The sequence below is a fragment of the Charadrius vociferus genome, unplaced genomic scaffold, assembly GCF_000708025.1.
Source record: "Charadrius vociferus isolate BGI_N301 unplaced genomic scaffold, ASM70802v2 scaffold125, whole genome shotgun sequence".
Lineage (NCBI taxonomy): Eukaryota > Metazoa > Chordata > Aves > Charadriiformes > Charadriidae > Charadrius > Charadrius vociferus.
In genome coordinates this window covers 3,978,127-3,992,172 of record NW_009649036.1, presented here as the reverse complement: position 1 = coordinate 3,992,172, position 14,046 = coordinate 3,978,127, and the positions used below count along the sequence as shown (strand labels likewise).

Here is a 14,046-nt window from a genome sequence, read left to right as displayed (position 1 = left end):
TTATAAAGGCTGTTGTTAAATTAAAATTTTTTTTTTTTTTTTTTTTTTTTTTTTTCCTCCCCTGGATTGGAGTCTTTGCTTATCCTGCTGGTAAACAACTGACAAATAAAACGCCTGGCATCCTTTCAAACCACACATTTCATAGTACAGACTTTGCACAGCATGCATGGTGTAGTCGTAACGAATGACAGGGCGGCGGCGGCGGAGGCGGCTTCTGCCGGGAGTCTAGACAGGGGCAGAAATCGGGAGGAGGAGGCGGCGGCGGGGGGAGGAGGAGGATGTGAAAATCTGGACTCTAGTCCTCCCAGCCCCAGATACCGCCTTGGCCTACCGAAGAAATCCCCTACAGTATTGTTGCTGCCACCACCGCTCACGGACACGGACAGCAGTAAAATCACTGATCCTCCAGGCACCATTAGGAAAGCGACCAATAATCATGTTCTCAGCGGTGCTGCTGGTAGCTATAATGTTGAATCCAGGATCTATTCAGCTACTAATAGCCTTCCCCCGGGTGGAACCACCTCCTCCCTTAGACTCAACCACTCCAATCATACGGGTTCAAATCATACCTACCTGAAAAACACCTACAAGAAGAATCTCTCAGAGCCCGAGGAGGAGCTTCTTCAACAGTTCAAAAGAGAGGAGGTATCCACCACTGGAGGCTTCAGTGCACATTACCTGTCCATGTTCCTCTTAACTGCTGCATGCTTGTTCTTTCTGATACTGGGATTCACATACCTGAGAATGAGAGGTTCTGGAGTAGCTGAGGATGTGGGAGCCAACAGTAAGTATTAGGTGAAGGGTAAGAGCAGTTTCTTTCCGCAACTGGATGTACAACTGTTAATTCACCTTTGTGTTCCTAGACGTCCGTTACTGAGCAGTTCTGGGTTCCACCTTCGTATGTTCTTTCTATGTGGGAGCACAGAGAAACTGACTTTCCTTAAGTACATACCTCTCAAGCGGGTATAATAAGCTTGCAAAACATTTGAGGATAAACTCAAATCCTGTCGTTACCTGCTGTAACCTGTTGATACCTTGTTTTCTAGTGTGTTTTCTTCACAGAAATTTTATGTGTTTTGTTCAGTGTAGCAGATGTATGATTAATAGAGAATTGACGAGGTAAGGCTTTATGCTAATCTCACAGAAGTAATGATGCACATTTAGATTCCTGGGATTCCTGCAGGGCTAAGATTCGACTGTAGTTGTTCGGTAATAAAGCAGGTTGTATTCATTTATGTGTACTGAGGCTTGAAAAGGATGCTAGGTTGAGGTTACGTTACACACTACAACAAACTTTGTGCAGTGAGTGCTGGATCTACTGTGTACTGTTTTCTAATAAGTACTTTAGTTCTAAATCTAGTTAAGGGTCTGTTTATACATGAAATACTCTTGTGCTTTAGTTTGAATTTCAGAACTTTTTAATCCTGAATTACTTGGGAGTTTCTTTAATATCTAAAAGTAACTTATTGGCATGGGTTTAGAAACTACCATTTTCTATTCAAAAAACATATGAAAATGGAAACGTACTACCTAAGGGTGGTGATTCATGCTAATTCAATTTTTGGCTGCTCTGAAGTGGACAGTGGAGATTCTAACATCAGAAAGAAAAATCATGCCATTGCTGTCTTAATTTCTCATTGGGAGCAGTGAAGAATTATGCAAAAAGCTAGTTTTGGGATGTGAGAGTGTTAAAAGGTGCTTGGGTACTTGCATTTTTCTTTAAATGATTGAGGAAGGCATGTGGGGCTTATGCACGTGCATATATTTCTTTGTATAGATAGCAGACGATTTATATACTTGTGTAGGCATGTATACAGTGCCTTGTAAGGAGTGATCCCACTGTTAGATTGGGATCTGCTAGATGTTACAGGGCAGAAATAGCAGTGTGGGCTGTTTTTTTTTTTTCTTTTTTTTTTTCTCTCTTTCAAATGCTATTCATTACATTATGGCAGCAGAATAGTTCTTAATTCTGTTTTGTGCTCTTTGGTGGGAGGAGTAAAGGATTTAGTGTTTAGGAAGGACAGTAGCAGCAAGGACTTAAGCATTTGCAGTGGTTTCGTTGCTGTCCACGTGGCTCTTACTGTTCAGTCTTGTTTTTTGAGAAGGCAGTGAACATACGCAGGTGGGCTAAAATTAGATACAGTATAGTGTGACTGTTAGGACTACTTACATTCTGTGGTTAACTTCTGGCCATAACTGCTAGAGACATACATACATTTTCTTAGGTACTGATAAGATGTGTAATTCTACTAACAGGTATTAGATTCTTTTTTTCCCTGTAGTCTTGAAATATGATGATTTTAATAGGGGAGAAGGTCTGTCGGCCTACTGGGGTAAACATTCTGGCTGGTTGAGTTAAAACTCGCCTGCCATGGTGATTGATAAAGCTGAATGTCTCAGCTATGCAGATAGCAATGACACTGAAAAGAAATCCGCTCTGAACTTTTTATCTTGGAAGAAAACTTTGCTTTGAATGTGTGAACTTTCCTATAAAGCATGTGGGATCACTGTGTTGAGTAATTGCTCTTAAAAATGTTAACCCAGCTGGAACTGATCTACAGAGAAAATTGTGCTCTTCTGCCCTTTTGCTTAGGTTAGGCTGCCCAGCCAAAAGTCTGGTAGGCCAGTGTTGCTTGGTAGTTCAATTAAGCCAGTTCTTGGCCTGTTCCTATTTGTTCTCTTTTCAGTGAAACTCTTGAAAGTGGCTTTCCTGAAGAATTGTTCTGGCAGTGGCACTCACATTTCATCTGTTCTTCTTCCTCACAGCCCCAGGCTTTGCGACATAACAAATGGGAACAGGGGGAACAGGGCCCACTGGAAGAAGCAAACAGCAGGTTTTCTGGCTAGCTCCTTTGATAGGAAGAGGAGCACGCTGCTGCTTTTAAGTAATGTGGGAATGAGCAGGGAATTGCCTTGCCCGTATGCTCAGCACATGCTCACTAAATTCTTACTTCTCAAATGGGCATATGCAATGAAAATATGGTAGGTCTGTAGAACAGGCAAGAACAGACAAGACAGGCCAATAAAGACTGATTGCTACGGGAAAGGGAAAGAAACCTGTCATCTATTAGATGCTTCCCTAAGCTTAAACATCATCTGAGTGAGTCCTTTGGCTCTTAGGCTTGTGTGGGTTTATTGTCTGTTTTCTTTATAGAAACAGAACTGATTCATACATTTTTATTAAAAAATAATAGTGTATCTCAAGAAACAACCTTTGAGTTAAGTGAGTGGATACTGAGTTTTTTCTGCCTTTTAGATGGCTGTAGGTAAGGTCCTGTTGGCTGAGAGTGATTTGATTGTGAAAAACTCAGTTATTTTCAACTTCAAATTATTATCATAAAAGGTTTTAGGATTCAGTGGGGTTGTACTATACCCGTGTCCAAAATTATCATAGTTACTGCGGAAGAAAAAAAAAAGCAGTTATTTGTATCTTTGGGTGGCTTCTTGTTTTAACTTTGCAGGGGATGATGCACACTGAGCTTAATGTTGGTTTTCTTAATTGTTCATTACCTAAAATGAAATTTAATTAAAATCAAGTGATATTATGTGTGTGACATTGAAAAGTATTTATGACCAAGTACACCCAATATCAGCACTTAGAATATTTGTCAGGCTGTAATCTGAGAACAGAGGAGGTGCATGTAATGGGGGAGACTTAAAACTAGGTGTTGGGGTTGAGTTTAGACCAGGTAAAATAATATAGATGAGAAGTGTTAAGCAGAAAAATTCAGAAGAGGATTGTCACTTAGACCATGCATAATGTTCAAATAATTTCTTACTCGGACCTCTAAAATAGCTATGAAGTGCTTTAGGTTTTCTGCACAAGTGGCATAAAATGTTCAAAGACAAATCAAAATTGGGCTACATCTTCTGTATCCAACCTATGTATAATCACATGAGGTAAGGCTTTTATGCATTTAGCTATCTAAAATGCAGATAAATATGGGACTTTTCCTAAAGCATCCTAAACCATTGAAATTTAAACTACTTCTTAGGCTTACATAAAAGACCAACTAATGCATAAGCGCATATTGTGCTTGCTCTCTCTCTGATAGAAAAGATCAGGTTTGGGCTTGGTGCTAGTAACCTCATTCATGTGGCTTTTGCTATAAAGCATGTTTTGCTTGCTCCTGCTTTCAAAGTATCATGGAATTGTATCAACTTCTTGCCAAGCCGGCATAGTATTTTGTCAGGAAAATGGCAGATTTGACTTTTGTCTACTTCCTAGGGTTCTTCAGACCCTGAAGAGTTGGGTATCTGTTCCAACTTCTTTGCTTTTGTTTTGTGATTTTGCTATGAGAATCTCAAGTGGCTGCTCCTGGGAGTTAGTTCTAAGGTTATTTTTCATGGAAAGTTGATAACAATATCGGATCAGTAGATGTTGCTTTTGGGTCTGGTTTTCTTTCTGAAAGATGAGGGCGCTAGTACAGGTGTGATTTAAGGTTGTTATCTGAAATAGGTTGCATTTAAATTACTCTCACTGTTTCTGCTGCAGTACTTTGCCTGGGGAGTGGTCGATATAGTAAAACAACAACAACAAAAATTAATCTTGAAACTTTCAGGAAGATCTTGTTTAATATCTTGTGTTCTTACTAGGAGAGGCTTTTGAAAGTGACATCTCTTGCTAGTAATTTTGGTCTTTCTATGATACTTGTTACAAAACAACTGCTAGGAGGATAATCCTTACTATATTTGCTATTTGCTTGTGTTTTTTTAAATGTTAATTCAGGGAGACTTAGCCATTGCGTATATTGCAAGTGGAAGCTTATGCAAATCACAATTCGAATAGTTTAATTCTATTCCATTGTTGTTCCTTTGTTCTTGATTTCTGAATCTCTTAGCCATTAAAACTTTTGTGAAATTTTATGCAGGGAACTTAATTGTTAAGAAGTTAGACTTGCTGTATAAAAGAAAAGATGACTGTTATGCTTACAGGCCTGCAAATTACTATTAAAGTGCTGTGGTATTTCACAGATCTGTTACAAATGTACTTGCCTTCTAAGATCACCTTCTTAGAAGAATCTGTCTTCTTGACAGTATTGGCTTCGATAGAGGAAAATGAATTTAGGATAAGAAATAATTGTAGAATAGTGGATAGTAAAGGGAGGAAGCAAAATTAGAAGATTTTGAGAGTTCCTGTGTTGTGTGGCTATTAACGTTGCTTGTGCTTTGTGAGTGATACTCTGACTTGTATTTGACAATATAACAACTTCTTCTGTTAACATATTAGCATATATAGCTCTGTTTTACTTTTTTTATATTGCTTTAAACTCTAGCAAGTATTTCTCTTCTAGTTGATACAAAAGAAAATCCTGATGTGCATCTTAAAGACTAATCTCCCTTGTAGCTGATCTTCTGTGGTTTATTGAGTTTTGGATCAAGATCAGTAGATCAAAAAAACCCTTGTCTGCCTTCATAACATAAAGCCAGGCAGAATACAAGTTTCCTTAGGATTCTTGACACTCTTAAACTCTAGTCTTCCTTATGGTATATCAGAAATAACTCTTAAAAATGAGGAACAAATTTGGCCAAGACTTGTACCCAGGAAAGTCCAGATACTTGCACGTAGTGCAAAATAGTTCATCTTAGGTGACAACTTAAAATCCTTCCTAAAAGATAATAAAGAGTCTGTTTACCTTTGCAGCAGATCTGTACTATAAATATGAAAATTCCTTATCAGTATTTGAAACAAAAATGATGCAACTTGAGAATGTCTGTTTTTTAAGGAGATAGCAGTGTTTGATACTTTATTCAGAATATTTAGAACTAACTTGGCATTCATACCTTAAATGTGCTACTGTTTGCAGATGCACACAAAACTTTCCATATGCCATGACTTCAGATATTCTTACAATGACATTTTTTCAACATTACTCTTGTAGGCTATGCTTTTTTGTGAAGTTAGTCATGAGAAATCGGAACTAAAATTACTTGGCTGGGGAGCAGAGATGGATAAAAGCTGTGGCAGGATCTATTTTCACCAGCTTCCAAAAACTAATCAAAAGCTTGCACTCCATTCTATTGTGCATGATAGTTTTGTCAAAAGAAAATTTGGTTTCTGATGTGAGAAAATTAAGGGTGATCTAGGATGTGAAAGGAGATCTGGTTGCAACTTTTCCATGTTTATAAGGCATTGTAGACTAGAAAGCAGTGGGAAAGCAAACTTGTGTTTGTTCTGTTAAGAACCTCTGCCAACTCTAATAGTGTTCTTCAAATACAGTGCCGATTTCTTTCTACTTAGGACAGATGCATGCAGTGATAATAGATGCAGTGGAAACACTTTTAAGGAAGAGCCTACGATACCCAAGGACTAAAATGTAGCATTGTAAGAGCCCCACTTTGCACTGTTTCATAATCTTGAAGTATCCCAGTAGAAGAGGAGAATCAGTGCTGCAGTCTTTCTATCCTTGGGGACCAATTGTGTTTCCAAAAAATCATGTACCGTTTAACTCCTGTTGAAATCTGTGTTTCATCTGGGAGTAGTAGGTTGCAAAACTTTGGCTTGATTGCTTACCCAGCTAAGCTGACAGAGTGCTAGAGTCATACCAAACTGGTCCCTGTCATGCTTCTAGACTTGTGCTTCAGAAATAGTATGAACATGTGAACAGGTAAGAGCTGCTGTTTGAGAAAGTTGTTTGGTCACTTAAAAAAGCTTTGGCAAGTAAATTAAGCACGTACATCAGTTTTTGTTGATATAAGTGCTGTTCCACTGCTGTGGAGAAGCACAGAATCCGTTGTAATTGTGAGGCGAATATTCCTTACACCTTTAAAGTTCTTGTGGGTATTTGTATTCTCTGGTAAAATTAGTTGCCTGTTGTGATTTGTGATAGGTTGAGGGGATTAAGTTGACTGGTTAAGGGAATGTGAAATCAAGGTATATTAAGAAGAAAAAGTGATTTTCAGGGGACTGGCATGTTTGCTAAGAACTTCAGTAGTAGTATCTTTGTCCTTACTCTTCCTTTGGCTCCTGCTGTTGCTGCTGGTAGGTCTGGAGTTGCGGGAGAAAGTGGCATTCTGTGAGTATAATACATTACATGGTGTTACTGCCACTGATCAAAGTAACCTTGATGGCTTCTGTTTACTGAGGAATTCTGATTTAGAAAAACTTGGAAAAGGGGCAGTGTTACTGATGGAAAGAAGTGTGCTGATGGATATAAGGATAGATCAAAGAACCACTGCACAACTAAAAGCTGATCTCACATAGCCTATGTGTAGAAGGTTTGCTGCAGTTTATAAATCTGATGTTGAGTTCTGTTGTAAATATATATTAAAAAACCCATCAGCTTTTAAAATGAAACTGATGACACATAACTTTGCAGTTGATGTCAGCCTGCTGTCCCTAGAAAATGGGAATACCAAACCAAACTTGATACTTTGGCTCTGTGCAGATATGGCGTCTTTGTACAGCTGACTGGTCTGAGAAGACACCGCTTGAATGTTGTCTCAATATTTCTACAGTTTCTTGATCCAGGCAAATCAAAGCTTTGGGTTCATGCATCTTTAGTCTGAGATATTGCTAGCTTTCTCTCCTAGAAACTTTAGGGATTCTGTAGAAGTCTGTCCATTCAGTAAGCTTTTCAGCCCAGCTGGAGGAGTTGAAGACAAATGTAGCTAATGGAGATGGAAGATTGAATCAAGTATATTTAGATTACTTGAGCACACCATGGCATGAATAAGAAATCTGTCTCTACCAATAAGTACTGTTTGTAATTATGAAAAATAGCATGGCCCCAAACTGCTGTACTTTGGGTTTTGTGGCTCCTTTTCTCCAGCATCCTTATCATTGTTGCCTTTTCCCTGCTACTGTGCTGTACTTCCCACAATGCTATTCAGTGCTGTTTCTCTGTTCTGCTCTGTGTTTACAGTCTACGGTGGAGGGTGAGAGGGTAAGAAGCAAGTGAGTGTGGATGCATGGTAAAAGTGAAACAGGCAAATATAGTGTGCTTGTTGGGCCTAGTTTATTGGAGGAGACGTGCTGTTATGTCTGGTGTTTGCACATAGGAATTCTCCTTTTTGCAGAGGAAAGGATCAAATTTTCTGCTTACTGAGGGTCATGTTGTAACACAGCTATCTTGAATAAAGCTGCCCTTTTAGAGTCTTAAATTCCTTTAGCTGCTTTAAATGAGCTCTGAGTGACAGACTAAATTGATATAGAAGATGTGGGGAGGAGAAAAGGTAAGGGCTTAGAAAGAGAAGTGTAACATAAAATTGAGTGGCATTAAAACTTACTAAGTAGTCTACAAAATCCATTGAATTCTAGTGATGCTGTGCTAGATAAGTAAGAAATAGGTCTGTTCATAAATGAAGGATTGTAGACCAATTCCTGGGCCAGTTTTTCCTGTCCTAGAGAAGGCTGTTTACTTAAAAATCAGAAGACGGCTTGTTAGAAAATAGGTTTTTTTATATACATACTAAGACTTCCTTCATACTGCCTTTATTCACTTAAGTCTTAGTACAGGTGTTTTATACAGGTCACATCAGCTTAACCTTTTCTTTATGGAAGAAGTACAAGAAACTTATACGTGGATTCACGGCATCTTGGGTAAATGCAGCATCAGACTGTCCTGGCTAGGCAGTTGACTGAACACAGCTTTATCATGAGAGGGCTGCTGGGATGAGTTGGATAAGTGTAGTGTTATTCCATACTATATTTTAAGGCCACATCTAGATCTTAATTTTTTGTTTCCCCACAGAAAAGTATGTCGTTGAGGGTCAGTTAAATCTCAGAATTGCTTATTGGAGAAGCCTCAGACTGTCCACTGACTTCGTAACTGCTAATGTTAGCTTTTGGATATTTTCAGTAGACTGCCTATCAAAGCATTAACCATCTGTCCCCTCAATACTCATTGTCTCACTATGTAGTTATACAGTAAAACATTCCTCAGCACACTCATTCAGTAATACTTGTCCTGGTGTCTGCTCAGTATCATTAAGCTGCATGACACAAGTCCCTCATGTCCAGTATTCCTATATCTCAGAGCACAACTTCATCAAATAAATTTTTATCTGACTGCGTAGGTATTGTTGGTCATAGAGAACAGAAGTCTAGCTAGAACTAATCTGAAACCTGTCAATGGAGCATTTACTGTGAATGAGGGGTTTCAAATATCAGAAGGCAGAAGTGTGACTTCTGATTTTCTTGTTAGTGTTGCCTGAAACAGCTCTTGGTTGTGTTGTGTAGTGGTTTGGGTTTTGTTTTGGTTTTTTTTTTTTTTTTTAATTTCCAGGATGTTTTCTGGGAAATGGTAAAACATTCATCATGAAATTTTCTGTTCATCTCTGGCATTTGATGCATATCTAAATATTTAGTGGGCTGTTTGTTCTTTTTCAGGTGTTATACTTCAGACAAGGTAAGAGGGTATTTGTTAATTTTGTTGAGTGACAGATTGGGTGGTGCATTTGTGACAAACCCCTGAAAGGCCTCTTTCAGGCTATTGAAATCCACAGTCAAACCAAATTATTGGGGAAGGGCCAGTCTGGCAGTCTTGCTTGTGCTGTTTCTTATTCTTGCAAATTCCTTGGAAAGAGTTTACTGTTATGTTGTAAATAAGAGCAAATGATTTATGAAATTCCTTGGTGGGATCTTGAAAAGGAGAGTATCATGTCACGTTCATCCTAGTTTTTCTGTATTGTTTTGTACCTGATGGTGCAAACTGGAAGAGGGCAGGTTAGATTAAACATTAGGAAGAAATTTTTTGCTTTGAGGGTTGTAAGGCACTGGAACAGGTTGCCCAGAGAAGTTGTTGAGGCCCCATCCCTGGAGGTGTTTAAGGCCAGGCTGGACATGGCCTTGGGCAACCTGATCTGGTGGGACGTGTCCCTGCCCATGGCAGGGGGGTTGGAACTCAATGATCTTCAAGGTCCTTTCCAACCTAAACCATTCTATGATTGTATGATCCAGGGAAGCTGCTGGAGGTGAGACGCATAGTGTTTTCAAGGAAGATGCTGAGAAGGCTTTTTTTTTTTTTTCTCCCCCCTCTTGTCAAAGGGACTTTATGCTGTCCTGAGGAGACTTTGCCTAGGTAAGAGAATGAGGTTAGAGATGGAGATTTTCTTCTGGAGAAGGAACTAGTCTCCCTACTTACTTTTGGGCTTTGTTTCTCTTATCTGTAAGCATGTGAAGCACTGCAGCTTTAGATAAAGCAAAAAGCAAAAAAGCAAAAGCAGCTTTAGATAAAGATGTTCCTAAATCACTGTGGGAAATGGGGAATCTGAGCTGTATCTGAAGGATATGTTCATGTTTGGGTACTTTATATTTTGTATATAATAGCAAACACATGTTCATAGTAATATAAACTAAGAAAAAAATAAAATGGAGTGTTGAGAACATCTGAAAGTGCCATACTGTTCTACTGTCCATACCCTGTCTTTTGAGCGAGTAGTTTTTTTGTTTCTCATTGAAAACCAGAAATACCAGCCTTTTAAGTACTCCTGAGAGCTCACTCATTCAGAATGGGCAGGTATATATACACAGTCTGACTTGGTGATCCTAGGTGTACTATGACCAGTGTCTGTTATGTTTGACTTCCATCGAAGGTGGTACTCCCTGCAGAAACGTTGGCTTTTTTTTAGCTCACTTATGTTGAGCACTAATGTGTCTGTGTACTTTGGAATTGGACAATGCAGTGGCTAATGCATTTTTCGATTTATAACTTTAAATACTGCTTTTTTTTTTTCCCTCTTGACATTCATCTAAAGGTGCTGCTTATGAACTAAAACAAAAAAAGGTGCAGATTGAGTACAAGTGCACATGAAGTAGGGGAAAAAAAACCCAACAATGGGATGTTAAATCCAGTTGTGTTATTCTGCTGTGTAGGATGCGTAGTATTAAAGTTATTCCTTTGGAGGGAGAGCGAACTGTAAAGGCAAGTCACATGCAGTAGCAGCCCTGGGAAGGAGCTGTCGTGGTGATTTGAGGACCAAAGGCCAAGGAAGGTCTGCCTATCCCTTTTCTTCCCTATTCCCAGCAAGGGAATGAATTAGCATGTCATGTTCTTTGCCATTTAGGAGATGGGAATGTACAGAGCTTCTTACATAAACCTTGGCATCAGACTACTAGCTATATGGCGAGCTGTGCTTCCTTAAGCATGAGAAACGGTTTGAGGAAGGAGAGTTAAGATCTTGTTTTGTAAACTTTGTTTTACAGTTTAAGCACCTAGCTTTGTACTACTATATAGTGACTTGCATACTGTGGAGTTCTTGTGTACCCACAAATAGCCAATGGTGTGGTAAAGTTTTACTGTCTGCAGTGTTTGAGATCTCGGTAAGAGTCACTTCATCCTTTCCATTCTCTTTTTTTTGCTGTTTTTGTATGGCAGATGAGTTTCTTGCCAAGATAGATTCTTTCTCCTTTCTAGATTCACCTGGCTCAGTAGTGCACACAGTACTGCTGGAAGATTCATCAGCCGAATCCATGAGCTGATGATGTAACGCTTTAGTAGGTGTAACCTGTTTAATTAATAAACTATTATGATAACAATATTGGAAGTCTTAGTTCAAGCAGACTCTTCAGCTGAGTATAGGAGCCAGTGACAAGGTATATATATAAGGGTAATATGTATGGCTGTGTGGTAGTCCAGTTGTTCCTTCAGATAAAATTTTTTATTTGAACCAGTCAGTTTATGCTATCAAACAAGTGCAACTGGTGTGGTAGACTGTCTGGAAGGTTAGCCAACTCTAGTGTCTTAGTCCAGCTGAGTAAAAATGGAAGTTGAATATTGCCTACTTTTATTAGTTTCTAGTCAAGTGGTGCTATGTCTTGAATTACTGCTTTGAGCTCTGCAAACTTCTGCTGTACATGGTGTGCAGTTTTCCTTCTTCTATTTAGCTAATATGGATACTTCTGGTAAGCTGGCTGCTGCTTCCTCTACAAAGGTTCATCTTTGTCATGACAAGAGACCTGCTAGCAGCTACCTGTGTATGTCCTGCATAGAGTAAGCTCTTTTTTCTCCTTAGGATACACTAGTGCACCTATTAAGAATTTTACTGCTGTGTTCTGGCTTTGTATAGATCATTGTTCAGCAGTTCTGCTGCTTTTATTGCAGCAAGTAGTGATAGACCAATGTGTGCTGAATGATTAAGAGGGAAGAGGCACAATAGAACCCCAGTTGTAAATATGAAAAATACTTACGTGATCTTTTCTTGACTTTGTTAATGTCTTTGCTCCCATGATTGAGTCTCTTAATAGTTCTCCTGTCAGTGCTCTCCATTTGAATATTATCTTTGGATGCTGTAAACTGTTCATGCTATTATAGCATATTACTAGTACTTTGTAATTGTAATCTATCTGGAAGAAGAGGTTATAACTGGGTATTTTTACACTGGAAACTCTTAAAGACAGCAATCCTTCCTGCTTGTACAAGATCTTGGGAGTGTTTATATCCAGATTGGGCCCTTTGGCAGAGTTACAGTAGATTTAATATGTAACTGCAGATTCCCATTGATTCTTAAATCTTCTGTGGTTTGATAACACTTGCTTTATGAGTTTGCTTTCCATGTTGAACTTTGGAGTTTGAGGAAAGCAGACTACTTCCTAATTTAGCACTGGGCGGCTTGTGCTGCTGTGTTTTTAAGATGAAGTTTCCCCTGCTTCTGAACATCTTTTTTTTTTTTTTTTTAAATTGGTGTTCATTTATTGAAGTCGTGGGTGTTTTTTGAGCTTATAAAGTATATGGAGCTAAAACATTTGGGAGGGAGCATAGAAGAAGGGCGAAGAGTTATTACAGAAGCCTATTCCAATTCTCTTGCAAGTGAAGATACTCTCTACCCATTGTAAAATGCTGATGGGTTTCTGAAGTCTAATGTTTCCCTGGTAATGTTTGCAACTGCTGATAAAAGCAGTCTTAGTGTGGGTTTGGTGTGGTTTGTTTGTTTTTTTTTTCCTACCTATAAACGCTAGCCTATAATGGAGACTATGTGGGTGCAAAGAAGGTAGTATTACTTAATTTTTACAATGCATAGCAAATGCACTTCTCCTGAGCCATTTTTTCTGAATAGAATAGACAGCTTTTTCTTCATTGAAATGCAGCCTGTTTTGTAATATATTGTAAGAGTGTGTGTGCAAATTCTGTTGCTAGAAAACATTTCCTTGCACTAGTAGAAATAAAACTGGAGAAAAGGATACTTTATTGTAAGAATCATTTTTCATTATCTCTATTTGAGGAAAGCTAAAATGATTTTGTAAATAACCTAGCAGCTTAATGTGTCTGAAAAGTCTGCTCTGGTACTGAGTATGCTCCGTTGAGATTAATGTAGGCGTAGAGGAGATAGAATTTAGGGTGATAGACCAGTTTCTGGGTGGGTGTAGCAGCTGAAAGTATTGTCTGGAGTGTTTGGTGACTGGCACTTATACTTCTGATGACACACCACACACTCCCACACCCCTCCTGAGTTAGGGATATGAAACACCAGCCCTGTCTTTTCTGCCCAAATTTCTCATCTGTTTTTGGAATTGGGGACTTCAAATGCAGTATTATTTTCTTACTGATAGTGATGTTCTAAAGTTTGTTCTGTTTCTTGGTGGTGCTGCATTGGTTCTTGTTTGGACTCGCTTGTTCTTTCATCTGTTGCATACAGTTATTTTCATAGGGTCTTCTAGTAGAAAAAGTGAACTTTTGTGATTTCTTCCTACACACAGGCAAGTTGCACATTCTTCCTTTTGAAGCAAGCAGTGTCAGTACTATGGCTCTGTAGGTTTTGGTTTTTTCTTCCCCGAGTCTTGCTATGGTTGATGGTGACACTTAAGAAACAGGAGACCAGAAAGAAGGAAAGGCAATCTCTTTGTTAGTATTTGCAGGTGTTAGTCTGAGGTATCAGCTCTGTTTGAAATGGGCATTTCAGTATGGTAGATTTTAGCTGGCAGCAGTATTTATGGCATGAATGCGGCAAGAATATAGTGAAAACTTGCTCTGATGTCTTGGCAACTGTTCCAGTTCTGGATTTATTTTATAAGGCTTTTTGCTTAAAAAAGGTGATGTTCTTAAACTGACTTGCAGCCAACTATTCTATTTGTTTCGCAGTACTTGGATATCTGCCGGCACTAAAGAG

The 14,046-nt window shown here is 38.8% G+C and overlaps 1 protein-coding gene across 1 annotated transcript in view; it reads left to right on the top strand.

The window, feature by feature from the left end:
- The first annotated feature begins 162 nt into the window (after nt 1-162).
- LEMD3 (LEM domain containing 3) overlaps nt 163-14,046 on the top strand; it is a 51,033-nt gene continuing 37,149 nt past the window's right edge. The window contains exon 1 of the mRNA XM_009887839.1: nt 163-784. Within this exon, the coding sequence (XP_009886141.1) occupies nt 163-784 (622 nt within the window). The remainder of the gene's footprint in view (nt 785-14,046) is intronic.